Below are 24149 nucleotides of genomic sequence, written 5' to 3'. Positions count from 1 at the left end.
CCCAATGTCTCTTCCCACCAATCAAAATGATGTGTAAAGGACTTGGTAATAGTTGATTTTGAAAATGTGCATTTCATTTTCAGGATGAAAAAAAAAGTGTATATATATATATATATATATATATATATATATATACACTGTCAAATTACTAGAATGCATGCCTGCCCTGGAATTTTGGTTACTTCTGTACATTTAGCAGACAAGCCTTAATTATAGATGAAAAATTCAGGACATGCAAGGGAGGATCCGCATTTGAAAAACAACTCTCCCTGATGAGATTTCCTTCTTTTTCTGTCCAGATGTCAAAGTCACAAAATGTACATAGCAACAGATGGCGATGACCTATGTTTACACTGTGTCTCAGAAAAAGAAATAGCCTTTGTTATAAATACTTTGGCTTCTTTCTCTTCTGGAATTTGCCTCTATTAGCCAAACATGAATAATTCACTGGGCCTTCATGATGTTGGTACTGAAGAGTGAAATCTATTAAATCTGCCAGTAACATGATAACATATTTAAAAAAATAAACCACTTGACCTCTTGTGGAGATTTTTTCCTACTTTAATATTTGGTAATTTGTTCCCATTTCTGGCAGCCTGAAGTTCTTGTATTATGTTCATAGAATACAGCATATTTGTGAAGTGATCTAGAAGGAAATGGAGGACCCTAAAGATAAGGACCAGGATGTCATACTGAAATGCTGTTTTGATTACCTTCTGAAGATAACAGGAGACACCTTCAATACTAACAGAGATTCATCTCTGGAGTTGTCTGAAATTAGACATCCCCTTTCTCGTTCTCACTTCACTTTCATGTGGTCCTTAACCACACTTACCACAGTCATGCATACTACATACTTGCCAACATTTGGAAACTGTTCAGCAGGATGCCTGTCCCCTGGGGGGGGGGGGTATACACATCATACACATGGGAGGGGTCATATGCAAAAAACACTAGATGTATCCCCAATAGATGTATCCCCTCAACTCAACACCGCACGACCAGCATGTCAGTAAACATAGACACAATGAAGCGTTATTACCTTTGTATACCGGTAAGTTAGTGATCAGCAGATATGTCAGCCGCACGAAGAGCACAGCGTGTGGTTTTCACTAACTCTACTGTGCAGAATTTTCTACGTGTAAATATCGTGACTTTCTTCCTATGCATCAGGACGCGGGACATTTGCTAGGAAATCGGGACTGTAATTTAATGAGGTTTGTTTTTCAAATCTAATAGCTTTTAAAATTGTACATATCACAATGCTCTCTGTTGAAACTAATGAAACTACAGCTTTCATAACTCATTAAACTGTATGGTTATTTGCCTTTTTTGGCTCTGATACAGGAGGATTATAGTCTTGGAATGCCTGAGTTACTTCAGACACTTAAAGACACATAACAGACAGGAGTTTCCAGACTTTGGACTGTGATTTCCATAAAACACGTGACCGCTCATTTTCCCAGCATCTTCGTGAAAAAAAACGTAGTTAGAACAAATCCTCTGGGACTTATACTGTACTGATTGTTAAAACTGATGTTAGTAGCCATGCTTGGCTGAACCCACTAATACATTTTCAGAGTAACTCTCCCAGTGGATCTGTAGTATTTTGTACTTAATCATATCCTGATGTAACTATCACTATTTAATCATATCCTGATGTAACTTTCACTATTATCTGCTGTATTATTGAATTGTGGTTTGTCACACTTGAGAATTATTGTATTTCTTGTTCTTATTGTATGACTTATATTGTAACACTTGAATGTATTTGTATTTGCTTGCGATTGTAAGTCGCCCTGGATAAGGGTGTCTGCTAAGAAATAAATAATAATAATAATAATAATAATAAAACTATACAAATTCCTACAAAACTTGCTTAAACTCTGAAAGTGATATGATCATTTGGAACTACAGTTATGTTAGTTCTGCTTTTTTTGTTCACCTATTTTTCAAGTCTGAATGTTATAAATTTTAAATTTCAGAGAATTGCTTGCAATGCCTTTACTTCTGTGTCTGACAACAACATATGCAAAATATTCAATAGAGGTTTTACTTTTAGCAGAAGTTATATTTTTCTAAGCATCCGTCTACACCTATCATATTAAGCAAGTACTTTTAAACTCCTGTGCTGTGTAAGTAATATAACACATAGAAAACTGCAAATTCAGTGACTTACCTTAATATCAGTAAAATCAAAGAGGTCATTATCACAAACACCACATCCTTGTTCATAGTTCCAAACATTAGGTATGTAATTAGCAAGATAGTTTAGGTAAATCTGTTTGGGGAAAAAAAAGCAAATAAATAGTTAATACAAATACACATTTATGAAAAGAAACAACAGAATGCCACACTTGCTTCTACGATGAAATTTGAGGAAATACATTTCAACACTCCCAGATTGTTACATGCATGCCATATCTAGTAAAGGCTATGATTTGCTATTTTTACTGAAGTTTTTGGATTGATGACTACTTATGATGGCTTACAAAGGAAAGAGTAAAAAATATTACAAATCCAGCACCTATGACCCAATAAGCCAATCTATGTAAAGCCATTCCATTCATTAACTTTATAGGATCGCAATTAGGATATACAAAATTAATAGAAATGAAACTACTTTTCTTACCCCAATATAAATTATGTTTGTCCTTGTGTCTAGAAAATTGTTACAGTTGGATTATCTCCAAACCACAAACACATGTTTGTAACTTTGTTCAAGATGCCCATATGAGAGTATTTGGAGCACCATCTGGATTCATTTTCTTTATATAAAGATCTTTCACCTTTGCCTACGACACTGCCATACGTTTTTTTTATAGCAACACTATTTTATAAAAGACTGCAGGTGTGAATCTACTACATTCATGTTCAGACAGCTACGTAGCCATGACTCACTTTGGTATTCCCATTTCCATGAATGACTACTGGCAACGAGTCGTACACAACATTTCTCGCTCTCACTCTCTCTGTTCCGAATTTTAGTAAGACCTCATCTGAAAAACAATAACAATACAAACATTGTTATCTTTAATATGATGTATACTTTAGATTAAATTCATTTGAATTAAATAAGGACTGAGAACTTACCTACTGCTCCATTGAGGTTCTGAAAAATCTGGGACTTGTGATCCAAAGTTATGTTCAGGCGTTCCTAAAATTTATAGGAGAAAAATTATTCAAATTGATAAAACGAATGTGCCCAGAATCTGTACAGTGTAGTTCACACAAAATTCTAGAGCGGCTTTACGGGAGAAAACATTTTTCAGTCCTTTCATACATCTTTTGTTATAATAATAATGTGACAGCCATTTAATGAGATGCCCATCAGCAGCTGGCTGACAACCAGTGCTGTTATTCAAAATGTCACTTTAAAGATGACCAACATAGTTACAAAGAGTTCTCATGGTTATTTAATAAGGATAGATATCCTTCTTAAAAAAACTGGTAAGAGAATTTTTACATGCAAGTTGGGCAATATTTGTATAATTTGTTGTTTACATGGTTCTTCTTGGCCATTTTAAAACATCAGCAGCTGCAGACACAGACTGTATGACCATTTTATGAATAACCTTGTGTAAGATTAGTATCTCCCGGAAAGAAGAGTATAAATAAAGCATTGCTAGAGTCTGGTGTTAGAACAGCAAGTAAAGACTACTGTCCTGTCTCTGTGATAAGGTAATATACCTGCTCTGCTATGTATTTCTGTTACAATGCTGTTAATAAAAGTCTTGTTTGACTATAAACTGTTGTAGTGACCGGATTTATTGGGTCTAATCCATAATACACTCATAAACTCATAAACTCAAGTGAGAAGTTGTTTTCCTCATGTGGTAGAGGTGAACAACAAGATAATTAAAACATGGTTAGTTATCAGCTTTTTGGTGAAATGTTTGTTACATTTTCCCTTACCCTCTGTAATGGATCCAGGTAAACTTTGGTGTAAAAAAGTTGATCATCATCATTATCATGAAGTTCCCACTGTTGCACCATCTTGTTAATATGTGGTGCATAACCAATAATTCCTGTGGAACAAACCATTTTAAAATCAGCTGTAGTCAACATCTCCTAAAATATTTGGGCCAGAAATACATTTAACATTGAGATAATAAATAACAAAGAGGCCATGGGAAGAGAGAATTTGACACCCCCTAAAAATTCACCAGCTCAAAATGTAATTGATCATTTTATTAGGAATGTGTTAGGAAAAAGGTTATCTTCCAAGACCAGCATCAGCAATGTATTTATTAAATAAGGAATGAACATTGCAAACAGACACATGAGATACAGATTCATTCTTTGCTAAATTAATCTTTGGCACCTTTACCACCACTTAAAATAGCAGAACAAAGAAACAAAATATATGAATATGGATGAAAAACAAACAAACAAAATAAACACATTAAATGGTGACTACACTTCAAGCGAACATCTGTCAACAACTACTTCAGGTCTTGGCAAGTTTTGTAAACAGCCATGATCACTTAGTTCTTGGCCTTTAAGAAGTCTACAGTGTAAAACTAGTAGCACAACATCTTGTACATAAAGTATTGAACTGCCCATTTGCTTCTAAGCAACCATGAAACATCACATAATAAATATTTTACATGTCTGTAAAATGTAAATTGTATAAGGTTCTGGTAAAAAGAGCAAACCACCATTGTGAAAACAGTAATTCTGGTATTCAAAATAGCAGCAGGATAATAGGCATGTGAATTTAAACACGAATGACCACAAATTGCTGAATGCAGTGGTTCAGGGGAAATTTGCCCTTACAGTTTAAGATGGCGATAAAAAAAACAGCGTCTGGCTAGATTGCATTGACAAACTGAAATGAATACGTCTTTCACCTTATCCTGAGACATGAATGAACTAGTATTTAGTCTGCTCTGCAGGAAATACCACAGAATGACCACAAGTTCCTTCCAGTTAACAAAACGATATTTACATTGAGAAAACAGTGTACTGCGAATACTGTAGTTTTACTCAAAAGCCTTTAAGGGCACTGTGGCAGGGCAAAAGCCCTGCAAGTGTAAATAATGTATTGTATTGTTGTGTATGTATAGTTTTAAAAAAATACATAGAATAAGTGTGCACTAGAAATGGCAGGTTTTTGCAGTTGTACATAAAGTTGTACATTTTTTTATTTAAATTTGGCAGGGATGGGGTTAAATCCAACTCTGCCAAATCCATGTGCGGAATGTGGCTGGGGCTTAATTGACTAATTGATAATCAATTAAGCCCAGCCACATGGTATAAAAAAGGTGCTGGAAAGCCAGTTCTTTTGTTCTAGTTTCAGCAAGCATGCAGCCTCACTACTGTGTGGAGAGCCAGTGTGAGTGAGTTGTGTAGGGATTAATTTAGGGGATTTTGATCCCACAGCAGTTTATTTTAGTGTGTCAGAGTAGGTTCCGGAGCGGGACCTCCCTTTTAGTGGGAGCAGCGCTAAGCCAGAGTTTGGCAAACTTTTGTTTTTAGCTGTTTTCTCACTGTATTTTGTTTTGCATTTTTGGAGCTCTTATTTTGATTACACTCTGGCTGTGTATGTCCTCGTGCACCAGGGCTATCATTGCTGGTACCCTAGTGGCGGCCACCTGTCACTACCACATGTTGTTTATTTGAATAAAACCTGGACGCCTGAGTGGCATTGTCAACTGCATCCCTCTGAGTCTCTCTCGTCATTCAGCGGACACCCACAAATAAAGTAGCAGGTACTAAGACACCCTGTTACAGGCACTAACAGCTATTACCTACTGTTAAACTCTGTAAATTAGTCCAAAATCTATGTCTGTGAAACCAAACATAAATACAGCACAACTTAACAGTAGAAGCAATTCCTAATAAGAAAAAAAAACCTGATACAGTAAGGTGAAATCATTTTACTACATATATTTCTAAAAAGTTTTGATTCTAGGTAGCCTACCTAATGACAAATTTGAGTTGCTATGTGTCATTTCTAACTATGTGAATTATTTGAACGTACATATGAAATTTCATCCATCTGAAATCCCTGACGGTTGCATCTACAGTGTCAGATCAGACATGTCCTGGGGATCCCAATTTAGATTGTGTCCCATAATAAGAGGTCTGAATCAATCCCAGCAAACTCCTGCTTATCTCACCTCCAGAGTTTAGAAATCTTTTCCCACTCCGGATGGATGGATATTTGTCAGCCAGCCTCTTATCTGGCCAAACCAGACCCTCAGCAGCAAATACCACTTTGTGATTTGCTTGCTGGAACTTCTTCAACAGCTCTTCAGGGCCACCAGCAAATATGAGATCATAACTGAAAAGGAAAAGAAAAAAAGTTTGCTAAAAGTTCCAACGATACTTCCAAGGACAGCTTATCATTTACCAAGCATGCTCATGGTGGTTTCTCTAAATTCTGAAGTCCTTTCCTAAATCCTTTAAACGGTCATTGTAAACATCCACTAAATACTCAACATATGCAATCAATTTGGCTACAGCAAAATTATACTTATCCTAGACACAGCTTAGAAAAGTTAGAAGATATGGAACTGTAAGAAGTAGAACTAGAAGTAGACTAACAAACGAAGGGATTCAATAAAAAAAACAGCTCCTGTGTTACTTCACTGTTATACAGTGATACTCAATTTACCAAACGACAAGTAAATGTCTCATATAACTATTAACATTTTATTATATTTATTAAATCAATAGTGTGTTCAAAGGGGAAATGGCATTGTTGATAATGCATTTTGAGGTCAACCTGTATGTTGACTCTTACATGACTTTAACCCAAAAGGAAAATTGAATTTACAAGCAATTGTAAGAGTGATCCAAAAGCACATATGTAGTTCTCTTTATATCTGGTGTAACTCCACAACATCAAATCTTCCCAGGAAACTGCTCCCAGGTGAAGTTTCTGTACTAAACATACATCTGTTTTTAGAATTGTTATACAAATCAGCTAAAACAAAGCCGATTAGTAACTTTGCTCAGGAGGTGGCAATTGTAAACCATCAACTATGCAAAACCAAAAAAAAATGTTTTTGCATTGTATGTAGTAATGTTAATGGGTTAATAAATCACCACTGTGGAGTAATATACAGTTGGAGAAGTAGAGTTAAACAGTGATTGTTTAGATCATTAAAATAAACCCCATAGCAGTTAAAGCTGGAGGTAAATAATGAACTGAATGTTTGATTGAAACACACACAAAATCCTAGTTTTTATAGTGTGCTTATTATTTTTAAATTCATAATTTGACACTCATGCTGCGAGTGTTCCTGGCAGTTTTAGTCATCCTTTTATACCAATTAAGAAACATTTTCCCATTGTATAATAAACAGCTTTTAAGAAAGGTGTTTTACTTTAAGCATTCATTATGAATGGATACCTAGTCATTTACAAAGCAAGTTATTTAAGTAAATAACCATGTATTATGTTTCTTTTCTTAAACAAACCACAATGGCACCATGGTTTGTTGCTAGCAACTTCAGAAGACTAGCCGATTGTTTTTTTTGTTTCGGTACTGGTATAATTATATAAAAACTCAATTTAAAGGGCTGCACGGCTCACATATTTCATGACGTGATTCCAAAATCTACAAATTATAGTAATTATATGGTTTTATAAATCATTTTCTAAAAAGGTGTTTCATTTAAATAAATGTAATTTAAAGAAAGACTATAATGGCAACTTCCCAATAGTCTATTTGTCTGCTGTGGTATAAAATATTTTAAAGATAGAGTTTGAGTTAGAGTTTGTGCATGTCTGCACATTAAAAGGAACATGACTGATGTGACCGAAGAGACAAAATAAATGAAAAGCATGGCTTGTTTTACTACAACAACAAGGTAAGAAATATTTTTAGTGTAGTTATAAAGGCTGCGTTTCATAAAATCACATGCATTATATTTTATTAAAGATCACCCCTGCAAAGTTTTAAATTCTTCTTACATACAAAGTATATTCAGGCTTTAATTCATAGTACATTTACATTTGCAGAACTGTGTTGGTTCACCAGACGCCACCCAGATAGTGTCCTAAGACATCAATCACAGCATTGACTCAACATGGTTCATTTGTAGAAAGTGTGGTTTCCTTCCACCCACATCTGCCACCATGGCTGTAGAACTCTGACACCTGACTGACAAGTTAAAAAGTCCATCTCTTTTTCAAGATTATTTAACAAACACCTTCTACAACATGAAGCCATGTGCCATTTCCTGTCATAGGAAAAGCATGGGAGGAAGAAAGCCATCATAATGTCAAATTAAATGAAGTTGTAGGATATGCTAATTCTGTCGTTCTAGACCTCACTGGTTATTTTAACCAAACGTATGTATATTTTGACTGGTAGTAAATGTCAAAAAGATTAATTGAATCCAACCTGTCAACAGACATCACAACAAGGTCTTCATGGTCTGCATAGTTTTGCATTGCCTCCTTTAGTAGTCGTACTTTTTGTCCCCCACCTATTGAATTGCCTACGTCACCACCTTTCCATTCCTTCCCCATTCCAAGTACCTGTAAAGAAGGAAAACCATGATATAAAAGATATGTCAATTAAGGGTTGCAATGACGTGGACCTAAAGCCTAAAAACAACATATCAAATAAATAAAGAAAACAGCTTACTTCATTAGAAGGCATAGACGTTTGCACACGAAATAAAAAGTTCTACCAGATTGTACAGAATCTTTACATTTTCAACTGTTAATTGGGGGAATCAAATGAAGAAACAAAACAAAAAAACACACCTGACTTTTAAAGGATGATGATGAGCAAAATGATTAATTAGAAAGTCAAACACCGCCAGTATTTATGTAAATCAGACCACACATTTTGATTAGGATAATTGTTGAAAAAAATCCAAATTTCTTCCAATCATAACAATCAGGCCATGTAGAGGTTTTTCCATAGCAATACACGGAATGTTTGGATAGAAAGGAACTCATGTGTTTCTTGTGTCAGGAGAACATTCTATCCAGGTGGGAGAGCAGGACCAAACATGTACAGCACATGCTTCTTGTCAGGAGCAGGGTCAGAAGGCTAGCAATGAGAGAATTAGTGAATGTGCATACTGAATCTGTGCATCTTTGTTTCACAGTTTAAGAGGATTTTTTTTAAAACACATTACCTTGACAGTGTAGTTGAAGTACTTCGCTGTTTGCATGAAACGAAGAAAACCATCTGTTTGTTGAGTTGCAACAGTAAGTACAAGCAATTTGTCTGAGAAATAGAAATAGAAGAAGTTATATATTAGTTATTTTAGAACACTTCAATATAATTAGGTATAATAATAATTGTATTATTATTCTTGTTATTTTTGTCAGTATAAAATGGTTTATGTCGCCATCTGCCCAGAATGCAATAAACTGCAACATCCTCTGAATCTTACTATTTGTTGATTATTCCTGAAAACATGTATTTAACTTATGAGATGGCCACTACATTTCCACTCAATACAACTAAAAAGATCCAACAGCAGTTTAAAAATTTTGGAGAACTAGAAGTTGCCGTGAAAACACAACCAGTATTTTAAAACTTAGATTTTTTACTCCTTTGGCACCCCAATCCCATAGTTATTGTAATTCAGTAGAACTAAAAATAGTGTATTGTTCTTAAAAGAACTTGAATTGCAGTAAGGATAAGGAGAGTCAATATGCATGCCACAAACATTATCATAATACTCCTGAACTAGTTATCTATTTTTTTCCTATTGTTGGCATTTAATTTAATAGGAATTGTCAGGATGTGGTAATTTTGAATTAGTCTGCCTGGGGTAGAAGAAGAGTTCAGTATGAGACATGGTTGGCCAGTGCAGGTAAGAGGTATCACATGGAGGCTTGTTTCTCACAGTAAAAGGGGTATTTCAGTCAGGGTGAGGTCTCAGTTAATATCCCACCCTCTGGCTGAGTGTGTATAAACTTCATAGCAGAATGAAGTGGGGCTTTCTTAAGCTCATATTGCACTTCTGGGTTGCATAGGATACATGATTTATTTAATTCCCCTTTAATTACTGACTTACAGTTTGTAATAACCAGGCTTGCAGTACAATGCAACACAACCAAAAAGCAGGGCAATGGTACAGAAAAAGACAACTATTAAAACTTTGATTAAAAAAAATAATATATTATTACAAAAAACATATACATATATCTCTCTCTCTCTCTCTCTCTCTCTCTCTCTCTCTCTCTCTCTCTCTCTCTCTCTCTCTCTCTCTCTCTCTCTCTCTCTCTCTCTCTCTCTCTCTCTCTCTCTCTCTCTCTCTCTCTCTCTCTATTATTGTCAGTATAAATATATTATAAGTTTTTTGTAGCATCGTTATCGGACAACAGAACTGACAACCAAACCTTTATATTGTTTTTTTTGTCAATTAGATAAGACTCCAGTTAGATTATTTGTATTTCTCAGTCGGTTACATGCTGAAGTTACTGTACATCAGATTTTATACACATTACTGCTGTACAAATTAGATAACATTAACAACTGTTTGCATTGCTGCTCAAAGTGGTATGCAGCATACAGGGAATGTAAGGAACACTTCAGATGATGTAAGTGGGGGCCCCTGCTGTAACTACAGTACCTTTAGTTTGCTGACCGACACATGTGCAAAGACTACAAGAGATTCAGCTCTACATATCCACAGTCAAAACCCAAGCATACGTAATTATTTCTACAGAAGCACCTGGCAAAGGTATTTGGTTCAGGCAGGTATTTGGTTCTGCTTAGGCTAAGTTCAAACATAAGGTCATGATTTTCACTGTATCCAAAACTGCTCCTGTCTATTGGATTTCTCTCACTATTGGGTATTTACAGTGAAGCACAGCAGGGGTTATCCTCTGCTACATTTCCTAAGGCTACATTTCCTAAGAATTGATTGAAGACAGGGAAATAGGACCACAACTTGCCCTAGTGAAATACAACCAAGCACCCTTGGCACTGAAGCTGAACCTGCAACTCTATCTTCGTAGAGAGCACTGTTCCACTTTCTGCATGACATCATCCATCAAGTAAAAAAAAAAATCCCTTCATTACAGGAATCCAAAGAATGTGAGGCCTATTACACAATGGTTGGTTTGATCCCAGCTAGTAGATAAATCTACAGGCTGGAACAGTCGGCTGTAAAAGCTGAAATCAACTACATACAGTACTTGTGTGTCTGAGTGTAATCTAAAGTCCCAATTAACTTCTACAGTAGCAACTACCAACAAATATTACCCAACACATGTTCATGGAGCAGTATTCATATTCACTTTTGAAGCTGAGCTGTTGGGTGTTTTCTTATCACAAGAGATTGATTTACAAAATCTGTTAAATTCCGCAGCCGTTTCCAGCTTTTCCAGCCTTGAATGTAAACAAAGCTAAGCCTCAGAGATAAACCACAACTGCAAATTCTTAGCCAGCGGCTGAACACTCTCTTTTTGTATGACAGTGATGCAGTAGAGGGTTTTGAGCAATAAAAAGAGGTCTGAAAGCTTGCATGTGGCAAACTAATCTAATTTACAGACTTGTGTCGTTCTAACCATCTTTTTTGTAACAAGCTTTATGTAAAATTATATATATATATATATATATATATATATGTATACCTTACAAATAATTAAATATTGCAAGACTATTTGCATTAGAAAAGGATAGCAGTAGAAATGTTTCCTCTACTAATGGGAAAATATAATTTATTCCCTACTCTTTCAAACAGTGTTCATCTAAATCAGAACCCCTGTCTGATAACTGAGAATCATGACACTGGGCAGGAAATCAAAACAGACATATATAAACAGAAAATATCTTGATTTCAACTAATTCAACTGAAGACAAATACCTTTGAACCCATTCCTATTTATTTAAGAGGTCAAACTTGTTGTCATGCTTGTAATTCAGTTGATTAAAGAATGTTAACAAAGTGGTAATCTTGGATGAAAGCATAAGATGATATCTTGACATCAAGTGCATTACACAAAAGTAAACCTGTGTGTTTGGTGGTTTTAGGAGGGGGGATATAGTAAGATCATTTTCAGTTATTATTAAGTGTGAGTGAGGGTCATTCCAGGATAACACTCAGGGAGCTTGGGTGTTAGATTCCTTATGTGCTTCACTGCTTCCATGGACACCACTGATTAGCTGACACCACAGGGACAGACTCCAAAGGCTTTGCCCCAGGCCCTCCTACCCTGCTGACTGGCAAATACAGTGAAGTTGTTTTTTTTGCATTCAAAAGGCTATGCCTTCCATTAGCTTTTCCTTGATTTCTGTTGGTCTTGTGAGCTTAGAGATAAAACGCGTGTTGTTCACAAACATGGTTTCATGAACTTTTAAGACCTGAAAACCTCTGAGTTTAAGCAGCTCTATTTTAAACATTGCTTCAAGGCTCAGACTTTATGCCTAGTATTGCCTTATGGAAGATTGTCCAGGATTAGTGCCAGTCGGGGTCTGCATTAATAATAATCGGGGTCTGTGTTGCTAATGTAAAAACTGTACTGGAATGTAAACTGATAGAAAAATAAAAACATATACTACATTGGAAGCTACTGTTTGTAAAATATATGGACTTCCAATGGAAACATTGCCAATGTTTACAAGTGTACTTTTCTTAATCTACAATGCACTGCACTCAGCCCCCTTTTTCAAATTGGAGATGGCTGTCTGTTTTTGCTAATGGAAGTGCCAGAAGGGTTCCAGCTTTCAACACATTTATTTTAAAACAGACACTGCTACAGTAACACAAGACATAAAGCATAGATTTAAACAGAAACACATACATCCGTGCATCTCGTTACAATATATTTGTGTTTGTCTAATTAAATCAAAATTGTTTACAAAGTGTGTACCAGTCATAGTATTCCTGAGTTCACATTCAAAAGAACTGAGTACTTCTGTCATGGTGTTATTACCGGTAAGTACTTTTTATGACTACTGTAATTATGCTGGTAATTTAAAAGTGTTATATATGCTAAGCATTCTCAAACAATAATAATAATAATAAAATGTATGGGTCTATAACAAGTTACATACTAAGATAAACAAATGTTGGGACTGATAAAAGGCTCATTGCCCCAGGGAAACATCCCATTTCATCTTGAATGATCCCGGTATTTTAGCTATTGCAATCTCAACCAGCACAATGTTCCACACATTATTTTTGGGTGAAAATCATGTACAATTTTTATCAAGTCTAGAATAATTGATCTGTATGTTCTTAGCTAGACTGAAAGCTGAAAAGAACATACTTTAACTGTCTAATATTCAGAAGTTTAACAGAATTTCAAAATGTTGTCTAGAACTACTAATTAAATAAACATACAAATGCTAAATATACCTCCAAGATGTTATTTTCTGCAAAATGTGCTCAAGGGACATAATACCTTTTCATCAATGCCATTTAGCTACCTTTAAAATGCCTTTAAATGAGAAGATATCCCAGTAACACCCTGTGACAGAAATACAATGATTCTTGGTTGTAAATCACCTTCACAACCTGTGAGGGCGCTAAGCAGCGAGAACAGAGTTCCTTGGATAGGCTGTCCTGACAGTTCTTTCCCAGGGTTCAAGGGAAGTTGGCCAGCCAGGAAGGGGGCGAGACTCTGTTGCTATAACGCATTGACCCGGAAGGGAAACAACGTGGCAGCCGCAGATTGGAGAGGCGATTGCACTCGTTTACCAAGGGGTCATGTGTGACAGCATAAAAGGGGACGGAGAATCGCAATCTGTTCCTTCGTTTTGGTTTGTGTAAATAAACTGAGAAGGACTGTGAGAGACCCCGTTCCTAATCATAAAAAGTACTGTGAGTATTTTGTTTGTTTTGTCTTGTAATTGTCTTGTCTTGCACATTACCAGGCAGCTAACACAGTTCTGGAGCTGTCGCCTAGGGCCAGCACTAAGCCGGAACGGCACTTCACCAACAGTCACTAAATAACCTGTATCACCCACCACGAGCCCTACTGCACGCACCCAGGACTGGTGACCGTGTATGTATTATTGCGGGTCAGATATTGTATTTATTAGTTGGGACTGCAATCCCGTTATTGTTTACCCCGTGCAGTACACATTGTTGTGTACTGCGGGGGGATTATTGTTTAGGTCACCAGACCTGGAATAAAAATAAAGTTCACTGGTCCAAACTGGATTACAAGGCTCTGTCTGTTTAACTACCGCACTGTATCATTCCTGCACCTGTTCCCACTCAGCCACTTTGTCACACACCCATACTTAATGGAATTATTGTGATTACCCCAATTATGTTTGACGTGCCAACCAGTCAAAATTATACTTTAGCCTCTGGTTCTCTGGTTAATTTTTAAAGCAGACACTTTTGTCTCCGTCGTGATTATAGAGGAAATCTTAAACCTGCTTCAGTTTTAAATGATGACATCTAGAAAAAAAAAAAAAAAAACTTGACAGTGCCTTGTTAACAGTCAATAGTTCCATGCATCAGTCTGGGTGTCCGTTTGAACTGCATTCTTTACTGTAAGAGACAGAGACTAAAGCCAAAAACCTTCTATAACACGCAGGGTAGGATAGTCTAGATAAACTTTCACATGGCAGTGAATGCCTTGACTCATTGGCTATACTCGCAATATTATGAGCAATTCTTTGTGGGAAAAAAAGTATGCACCATTCAACTAATATATAAAAAAACTTTTTTTTTCTTCTTTCCTTTCCTTTGCACCAATGGATGTTACTGGCATACCACCCAAAATGACATACTTACTGTAGACACCTTAACTAAAATAACATTGAAATAGATCACATTGGCTGTTACCTTTTTCAGGATGAAATGACGTTTAGGTGTTCCAGTCAATTTACTTTATTTAACATTTCCGAAACCTTAATAGCTGAAATAAACACACATATTGCCAATACACACAAAGTAACTGAAACGTTTGTAAGGGATATGGAATCAATTACTGGTAGTTTATTGTGGTCAGCTGGCCGATTAGACATATGCTAATGTAAATGAGTCATGCAATTGAGCTAATTAAGCAATGCATACATCTGGGAAAGAAAGTGATTTACACATTTTTAAACATTTTACAGACTTCTGTATGCTTCATTGCTTTCCACTTTATCATGATTTCAATGTGCCTTTTTACATATCATGTGTTTTGACCTTGATGCACCACCATAAACTTTTATAGGGGCTACCTCTCTTTCCAATTGTTTTTTTTTTTTTTTTTTTTTTTTTTTTTTAAAGACTAATGTGCCTAGAAGTGTTTCCAGCTATGCCTGGTGATGAAGACTGATGGCAGAAATCCCAGACACACAGGTAAGATTTAGAAGTATTCAAGTTAAATATTTACAATACAGACAACTAACATATAAGGCACAAAATAATAAATAAATAAATGATCTTTTCTGCACAGTACGTACAAAATATGAGTGTTCCAAGCCACAGGATTCAAGTTACGGAAAGCAAGCATGTTAAACAATGGAACAGCTGACGTTCTTTTCAGGCAGACATTATTTCAGCTACCAGACGCTTACAGCAAAGTCTTTATTTTTTATTTTTTCAACTGACCTGATGGATTAGTAAAACATACCCATTTTGTAAGCCAAAAAACTCAAAGTATCCGCAATGGACCATGCAATGTATAAACCATGTGAACTGAAGCAATTCCAGTTGACTCAAACCCCAAATACAATATAAATACAAAAGTATAAAAAAAAAAAAAAAAAAAAAAAAATGTACATGTTTCTCAATTTCACTGTATGGGGCATTTTAAGCAGTCAATGATTTCCACAGGACTAAACAATGTTGTTGCTAGAAAAGCACCTGTAACAGGGGTGTTCTGTTAGTGTGTGGGTATCCGCTGAGAGATAAGAAAGACTGAAGGTTTCATATTGAAATGATGCACAGATGTCCAGATTGTATTAAAGATCACACAATCAGGCAGTTGTGGTGGTTGGCTGCCGCTAGGGTACCCGCAATGGTAGTCCTAGTGTGGAAGGACATACATGTCCGTGTACACATTATTCGATACAAAAAGGCAAAAACAAAACACAGTGAGAAAACAGCTACAAAACAAAAGCTGGCCAAACACAGGCCAAGTGCTGCTTCCACTAAAAGGGTGGTCCCGCTCCAGGAACCTTCTCCCCAACACAAATTAATCCCCTAAATTAATCCCTACCCTAAAGTAGTACAAATTAATCAGGTTAAAGTGTTTAGCTCACGCTAGTTCCACACACAGACGGGAGGATTCTTCCCAATCACCTCCAAGCTTTCCAGACCCTTTTTTAAAGGCAGGTGATTGGGGTTAATTGATTAGCAATCATTTAGCTGACACCTGGCCACCTGCTGCACATGACATTTCCATTAGACAGGGAGGGAAATCTAACCTCCCAGCCCTGCCATATCTAAATCACACAAAAACACATTTTATTTAAAAACCACCACCAGTATACTATTTACAGGGTCAGGCCTCAGCCCTGCCACACCACCATTATCAGAATTCCTGGAGTTTCTAGGAAATATAACGTAATAGAAAGCAATGAATGTACTAGTGTTATTCACTAAATCTCTTCAAACAGGTACCATTTATCTCAGTTTTAGAATTTTGTTATCTTTATCCAGAATTTGCTCATCCATAAGGTGTAAATGTATTTACATGTGTTCAAAATGATATGCTATGATTGCTTCAGGGAATAAGGGGAAAACAGAAGAAGTACATTTTTTGTTGGCTGGGTATAAGTAAGCTAAACGTATGTGATTATGTAATTCATCATCATTATCAGAACTTAAGACAGTAAAGTTCCATCAATGCTGCTGGTAATTGTTATGCAAATGAATTTTGCTGAAAGTAAGCATTTGTGGATGAGGTCTTAATACCAGTCATTAAGAAAGCATTATGCTAATGCTGATTTAAAGTTCCCTTATGGGGTTTACTTAGAATTTCAATTATCATGGCTCAGCTGCAACTGAAATCAAAAAAGCTTTTTGAATAATACTATAGTTTAAAATAAATGTGCTGCCATTCTCTGGCTGTTGTCACTGTTTTCAATTGAAAGCAGAAATCCATCTAGTCTCCAGATATCTCTGGCTACATTAACGTCTGGTTTCACAGACACCGATTAACACTAATCCTCGCCTACCTTACATAAAGTATCAGTGCTTATTGAGGTCTGTGAAACCAAACAGAGATGTTGATAATGCTGACCATGTTAAAATTGCATCCAGGCTCTATAACTGTAAAATATATACAGTGCACTCAGTTTATAAGAATCACTGATAAAAGTATCAACCGCATATAGCAATCAAAACTACTGGGACAAAATCATTCCTATACTAACCATGCTAAAATAATCTGCTTGTAAGAATCAAGCAATCCGCTTATAAGAATCATTTCAGGGCAAACTGACTACATGTAATATGGTACTGTATCAAGTGCAATGACGCTGTTTTTTAATTTGAATTTGATCACATCTTGCGTGATTATGCACGTACACAGCGTGGCTCGTGCATTGAATGATGCAGGAAACACTGCATTGTTCGTCATTAGACAGTGATTGCACCACTGCATTGTGCAGATATGTTTTTTTTGTGTGAAAGTGAATACATATGGAGTACAGCACTGTTATTGTGTGATGTGCATATGGGGGGGGGGGGGCGGGGGTTGCAGAGCTTTGCATCTCCGCTTAGTGACGCATGGGAGGGTTGGTAGTCCAGCAATTAAAGCAAGGGGCTTGTTACCAGGAGGTTCCCGGTTCAAATCCCGGCTCAGCCACTGACTCACAGTGTGTGACCCTGAGCAAGTCACTTAACCTCCTTGTGCTTTGTCCTTTGGATGAGATGTAAAAACAAGGTCCTATTGTAAGCGACTCTGCAGCAGCAGCAGTTGTGATGCATAGTTCACCCCCTAGTCTCTGTAAGTCGCTTTGGATAAATGCGTCTGCTAGATGACTAAATAATAATAAATAATAATAATAACAACAGTGAAAAACTGTGATTTGCATCACAACTGAAAATAAGTAAGCCACAGATGCTTAAATGCAGTGGTAGTCTTGACAGTAAAATACTGTACTGTAATGCCATTTTAATTCAAAGCCCACTACACTTAACACTGCATGGCAGTTAAACTAGGCACCCTCACAAGACGATCGATTCTCAACTATACTGTAGTAAAATAGGATTCTTCAGCCTTGAGTATTGATGTATTGTCCTCAGTGATTGAGCACCATTGACATTTGAATACTGTATTAAAACTGCTGATGCACAGAGGCGCTTTTGCTAATTGTAATGTGACGTGGCCGAGGGCAGTGTAAATGATCAAGATGGAGTCTTGATTTCCAGTTTAAAACTGGTGTTGGTTTTATTTTTGTTACAGTGCAGTGGGGAAACTCCCGCTAATAAAATAAAACAAAACAAACAAAATAAACCTAGCTCTCAGTTGGACTTGGAGCACTAACTAAACAATACTTCGTAAGGTCCCTGTCTGACATCAGGGCGGATAAGCCGTTTACCCAACTAAACAAACACAAATCAAATGCAGATTTTGTTTTAAGTTTTGTAGGGTGTAATCTCCAGAGGTCGCGTTTATGCAGAATTCTGCGTTACATATGCAGGACATTTTAATAAAACGCAAAACAATAACAGCACTGAGTTTTTAAAACGCAGATGTAAAAGACAACATTTATATTACTAAGTAGTTTTATACAATGCAACGTGTAAAAATGGTTCCACTGCTCCCTGCATCATCTTTAAAAAAAATTGGTCTTGGGGGCTAAAAGGTCAATTTAAAGAACCTTTAAACAGTAAAACTGTAAATAGTTCTGATGTTGACAGCTACCCGCAGAGACATTGGTACATGTTCTACAACACTGATTTTTACATTGTGAATGGAGGATTTTCAAAAGAAAACATTTCATGGTAAGCTTGTCTTTATGTCTATTTCTACTAACATTATTTATACTGTGTATTGTTTTGCATGTTAACTTCGTTAATCTGAAATAGTTACACTGGAAAATAATATAACTATGTTGATGCAATATGTAAAAACGCAGATATTCTGGTTGGAAATACAGATTTTGAGATGGTATGCTTTTTACAAATGCACATTTTTAAAGGCTAGTGCGACCTCTGCATCTCATTAAATGGTCACGCAAATGAGTTGTGTTACCGGAGTATCCCAAACATTGCTTTCTTTACTTTAGAAAATAATTGTCAAACATCGGGGAAGGCATTGCAGCTCGGTCGATACAGTATTTGTAATTCTAGCACAACGCTCTTAACTTGCACTGTTACTTTGAAGACTCCTGCACAGATGCAAGCCCATCACTACACTCCCATGGGGCAGAGGAGGGTGGAGAAGGGGAGCTCAGCTGCATTGAGATTCAGTGAGTCAGACCTGAGGGGAGCAGAGAAGCTCTGCACTTAATGCAAAAAATGATTGCAGATTCCAAATTTAATAAAAAAAATAAAATCTTTCCTTTGCTTAAACCCTGCACAGGCTTGCACAAATGCACAGGCTTGACTATCGATAGCTGTCAAACATACGATGCACTGGATAAATCGAGGCATCGCCTCAGCATTAATTCCTGATGAATTTAATTATTTCCAGAACGCAAATTCACACAATTCATTAATCCTGCCTGTGTTTCAAGTTTTTCTCAGTTGTTTTTCCAAAAAACATAAAACCATCCAGATGCGTTTACACAGTTTTTTTTTTTTTTTTAAATTTTGGCAAACAGTATAGTATGTTTTTCTGTTTCTTATTTTAGCCTATACATTTATTTCCAAAAAAAATGTAACATACAATGCAGTCATTTAATGCTAGTGCCAGTTTGCTATACTCATTTTTGAACTGTTCTACAACAATTGTGCATCCATGACTCTGCCTCAAGTTGTAAATTGCAGTTTAAACTTTAAGGCACACTGGTCGAGTCACATTTGTACAAAGTGGTTAATTAATCTCAGTCAGTACAAGTGATTGTGCTGTCACAGCTCTCAGTCTTCACCCATTGCAATGCAGTCTGGCAAACAACCTTCTCACCTCAGGCAATAGGAGAGGATACAAAAATCAAAGTCACAAAACTGATCAAATGCCCCACAGGCCCTATTGTTTTTTTTCCTCAGGCAAAGTCACAACATGAGGGGATTAGGTGATAAAATTATAAATCCCCCAACCCTTCATGGAGGAAGTCTGTGAATCTCTTGGTATCCTCTCAAGTGCTGAGAACAAAAAAAAAAAAAAAAACACAGGAAATTCCTGAAATTTAGAAGATCACATGGTTTGCTTGCTTTCTCACAACAGTGATACCAGTTTACATCCCATGATTTTTATTTTAATTTTTTTGACACTAAACTTTTGTGAAATGGTATTCTTTCGGCTTTAATGGTTGACTATTTGTTAGACTTTGTTCACTGCTTGGCTTTCAAAATGTAATGTTAAATTCGCGTAGGTAGTACCCAGATCTAAAAACGAATTACTTGCCTTTGATAACTTAACTAGTGTATCCGCCTATATATTAGTCTTGGAAATACTTTGCACAAGAGTAAAAATGGAGTCCTAGCAAATCTGTCCCTTATTTATTTGAAAAACATTTAACTTATGTCTGTAAGAAAGCATCACAGAAATGTCAACAGCAGTGCAACATCCATCTGTTTATTGGTTTACATTATATATATATATATATATATATATATATATATATATATATATATATATATATATATGTTTTAAAATAACTGTTGGCCCAACACACCTCTTAACAGTCCATTCCTAAATTATCATGACACAGAGCAGGCCGTTCTGTAGCATCTGTAAGCCACTTTACCTCTGGTGCTGGCCAAAAACATAAAAATCAGACTGCCACTAATGACAGTCCAATCACTGACCTTGCTGCAGTGAATGATGATTTGCAGCACAATTAAAACATATGGGAGAGTTTCTTCTTTAATTTGGGCAGTAGGTGGTTGGCAAAACACACAGAATTCGGAATTAAATTACACTACTGGTGTTGCAATAACACAGTAGATAAAAGGGTGGTAAAAAGAATCTGGAACAGGCACATTTACTGAAAATCTTAAAAAGCTGCCAGTCAATATTTAAACTGGCATTCTACAGGAAATTGCCACTTTATTAGGAACTATTCTGAAAAGACCATGGACCGTATGTGTAATGCGATTGAAAGTGCAGTACTTCAGCCTTTTAGAAGTTTGTGGACAGTTGGACATAAAATGGGGAAGAATTCTCAAGGTTTCAGAGAAGCGTGATGGTGGATAACCAACTACCATTTATTTAAAATGATCCCAAGCAGCAACTACAATCAGTAAATTAAGGTTCACTTTGCAAATATAATGCTATCTCTGCAGAGAATGTTGTTGTAAACACAGTAGCTTTGTCACTAAGGGCATGCACCACCATTTGTTTAGTAAAACTTCACAACCTTATAATTAGAGTGTAATTGATGATAGTGATTAAAAAGTGTTATTTTCTCAGCTTGAACTGGCCAAAAGGCATCATTTACCTCACATCACATGTTTAAAATGTTTTCATGCCCTCTAGAGAAGTGTTTCCAATATTAAGCTGTTGCCTGTGGATTGGAGTTTAAACCTTTCACTAGTGGCCTTCCAAATGTTTTTTTTATTTCATTTTTTTTTAAATGTACAAACAAGGAACTAAACTGACTTTTTTTTATAACAAATATATACAAATTGAGAAGTAAGAGCCTTTTCTACAGTGTCTGTATATGAAGCACAATGAGCTTCTCTAAAAGCTTACACCTTATAAAAAAAAGTTCTTTTTTTTTTTTAAATGACACATATGGATTTAGTTACAGTTGGACTCCATAACCGAGGCCCATGTAACCATGTTTTACTGTAACCATTCAGAGTAAGTAAGAAAGAAATCTGGTGAGCACTCCCCACAATATACTATTTTCAAAGTTTAAACCATTTTTCATATGAAGTTCAGATTTTTTTTTTTTTAAATGATCAGATTCCATTATTGATCGTAAATAATAAAGACTGAAACCATGCATTTAGTGTTTCCTGGAGACATTAACCACAGGAGTGTGCTTGGAAAATGCACAGTGGGAACAGCCATCATCACTTGCAGAACTTACAGATGCTCTAAAACATGATTTAATATTAATATTGATTTAATTCCTATAGCATTTTAAAACTCTTCCCAGAAAGAACACAGTAACCCTGTTTACCAGACAAAATTGAACACTGGCAAAAGTTGACACTGAAGATGTCTTGATCACATTATATAGTACCTGGCATATTATCTCCAGGGCCAAATACATACATACTGTCGGTTATTTCCCTTTCATTCTATCTTTTATTTGCTATGATTTTCTAATTATATTCTTAAATGTTTGAAAGGAAAATGTATTTCAAACAAATTAACTTTGATCTGCTAACCTAGTAAATTGAATTGTTCGACAAATGACATTTATTGGCTATTTAAAATGGGTAGAGCTTGTCATTTGTTAAGTAAGTGCTGTAAACAGTAGACGACATAATTATACAGCCATATGGAAGCCAAGTGCCACACTTTAGAAACATAGCAGCAACTATACTGGAGTTTAGAGAATATTGCAATTAAGAAAAACAGCTTTTACAGCCTACTTTTATAGCTACTGTAAACTGCAATGTTAGCACAAAGTGTTACTCCTTTGATGAAAAGATCCAGTTTATTAGTTATTCCAAGCAAGAAAAAAATCTTCTGAATAGACCAGACAATGGTAACATTAACCCTTATCACCGTTATTCAAAGTGCATTTCAGTGCTTCATTTAGGTAATGCTAAATATGTCTTTTAGCTCATTTAAGTGCAGTATTTCAGGTTTCTAATGATTCTGAGGTCTTACAGTGTACAGATGAACCAATGTGTGACTATCCTATTTTTTAGTAACATACACATCATTATAGTTGCTTTCCATACAAAGAAGTAAGCAAATTTGACATTTATGTACAGAACTTTCAATCTTTAATGAAAATATTGAGAAATGTACTAAAATAATTTATACTAGTGATTAGGAATGCTTTACAAGGCAGTACCAGTTCAAAATATATTTTATCCACATTGCCCAAAAAAATGCTTATGGATACTATGGATGTTATACATATCAGTATAGTCTGGGTTCAGTCACTTTTTTTTTGTTTGGCAATGACTGTCCATTCCTAAGGGGACTGAACTATACATTTTCAGAATAAACAGAAACCAAAAATAAGACACAGAGCAGTGAAATATCCACTTTTGGAAAGAAAAAAAAAATGTGAATCCTTATGTGTGTGGGTTATTTTAGTAAAACATTAAAGTAACTACTGTTAGTAACACACTGGTTTTTATATGTAAGTTGTAAGTGGTATGACCTTGTCTTAGGTCACTGAAATAAGGTTTGTATAAAAGAAAAAAAATTATCTTATTCTCACCTGTAGGAATTGGCACTGGCTCCGAGTTCGCAGGCTGCAGTGAATGAGTAAACTGTAAAACCGTTAAAATAAAGAGATAAAACAACTGCATGTACTCCAACGCCATACTCGCCCTCACACAGACTCCCTCAGTGAAAAACAGTGAGCAACTTGGAATCTCTGGTCTATTTCTCGGATCAGCGAGAGCGTTTTCAATCGAAAGCTAACACACAGCCTCGGGGTCTCGCGATAATAATAATGGTAAAAGGGAAACTTGCAGCTCCTGGGCAAACTTTCCCTGAACCCTCTGTGTAAGAGGATGCAACGGAATACTTGCCGTAGCCCGTAGGTACTATAAATACTGTGTCAGAGGCAGGAGGGCGTTTTAAGGCGTGGAACTGTAAATGCTTTTTAAACAGTGTGTTCTTGCAAGTGGCGAAACGTTTCAATCGCTGCAATGCTGCTATATACACAATCCACACGTCTTGGTGACAAAGTGGACAACAGCAAACAAATGTTTTATTTGTGAAGGTAAAAACGTCAATAGTTTTTTTTATTGTAAATACAGCTGTGTTAGTCATCGAATCCCTTTCCCACTCCCCTTTTAAAAAAAAGTACACTACTCTTGTGTGGTCAGCACCTGGGTCAAAGGAACTGCTTGTGAAAGTGTTGATTTTACTACACCCGGTTGTGTGACGGCAGTATTATTTAGATGAGACTTTTCATAGTCTTTCCTGAGAATCCGACGTGGTTCATTTGTTACAAGCGATTACAATGTTACCCCCCTCTCCAATTTGATACAAGAAAGGGGATGCTTTTGTTA

At 36.1% G+C, this 24149-nt stretch overlaps 1 protein-coding gene across 2 annotated transcripts in view; it reads right to left on the bottom strand.

Annotated features, from left to right (window-relative positions):
- LOC117417148 (procollagen-lysine,2-oxoglutarate 5-dioxygenase 2-like) overlaps positions 1-23674 on the bottom strand; it is a 36236-nt gene extending 12562 nt beyond the window's left edge. The window contains exons 1-8 of one of the 2 annotated variants that reach the window (XM_034029019.3): positions 23348-23674; positions 9108-9199; positions 8360-8496; positions 6126-6289; positions 3916-4028; positions 3094-3157; positions 2902-2999; positions 2180-2281 (exon numbers count right to left, since the gene is read on the bottom strand). In XM_034029019.3, coding sequence (XP_033884910.2) covers positions 2180-2281; positions 2902-2999; positions 3094-3157; positions 3916-4028; positions 6126-6289; positions 8360-8496; positions 9108-9199; positions 23348-23453 — 876 coding nt within the window. In that variant the 5' untranslated portion in view covers positions 23454-23674. The remainder of the gene's footprint in view (positions 1-2179; positions 2282-2901; positions 3000-3093; positions 3158-3915; positions 4029-6125; positions 6290-8359; positions 8497-9107; positions 9200-23347) is intronic. The other variant, XM_034029020.3, reaches the window with a different exon arrangement.
- Positions 23675-24149: the final 475 nt, after the last annotated feature.

The sequence above is a fragment of the Acipenser ruthenus genome, chromosome 12, assembly GCF_902713425.1.
Source record: "Acipenser ruthenus chromosome 12, fAciRut3.2 maternal haplotype, whole genome shotgun sequence".
Taxonomy (NCBI): Eukaryota; Metazoa; Chordata; class Actinopteri; order Acipenseriformes; family Acipenseridae; genus Acipenser; species Acipenser ruthenus.
This window is presented reverse-complemented; position numbering and strand designations above follow the sequence as displayed.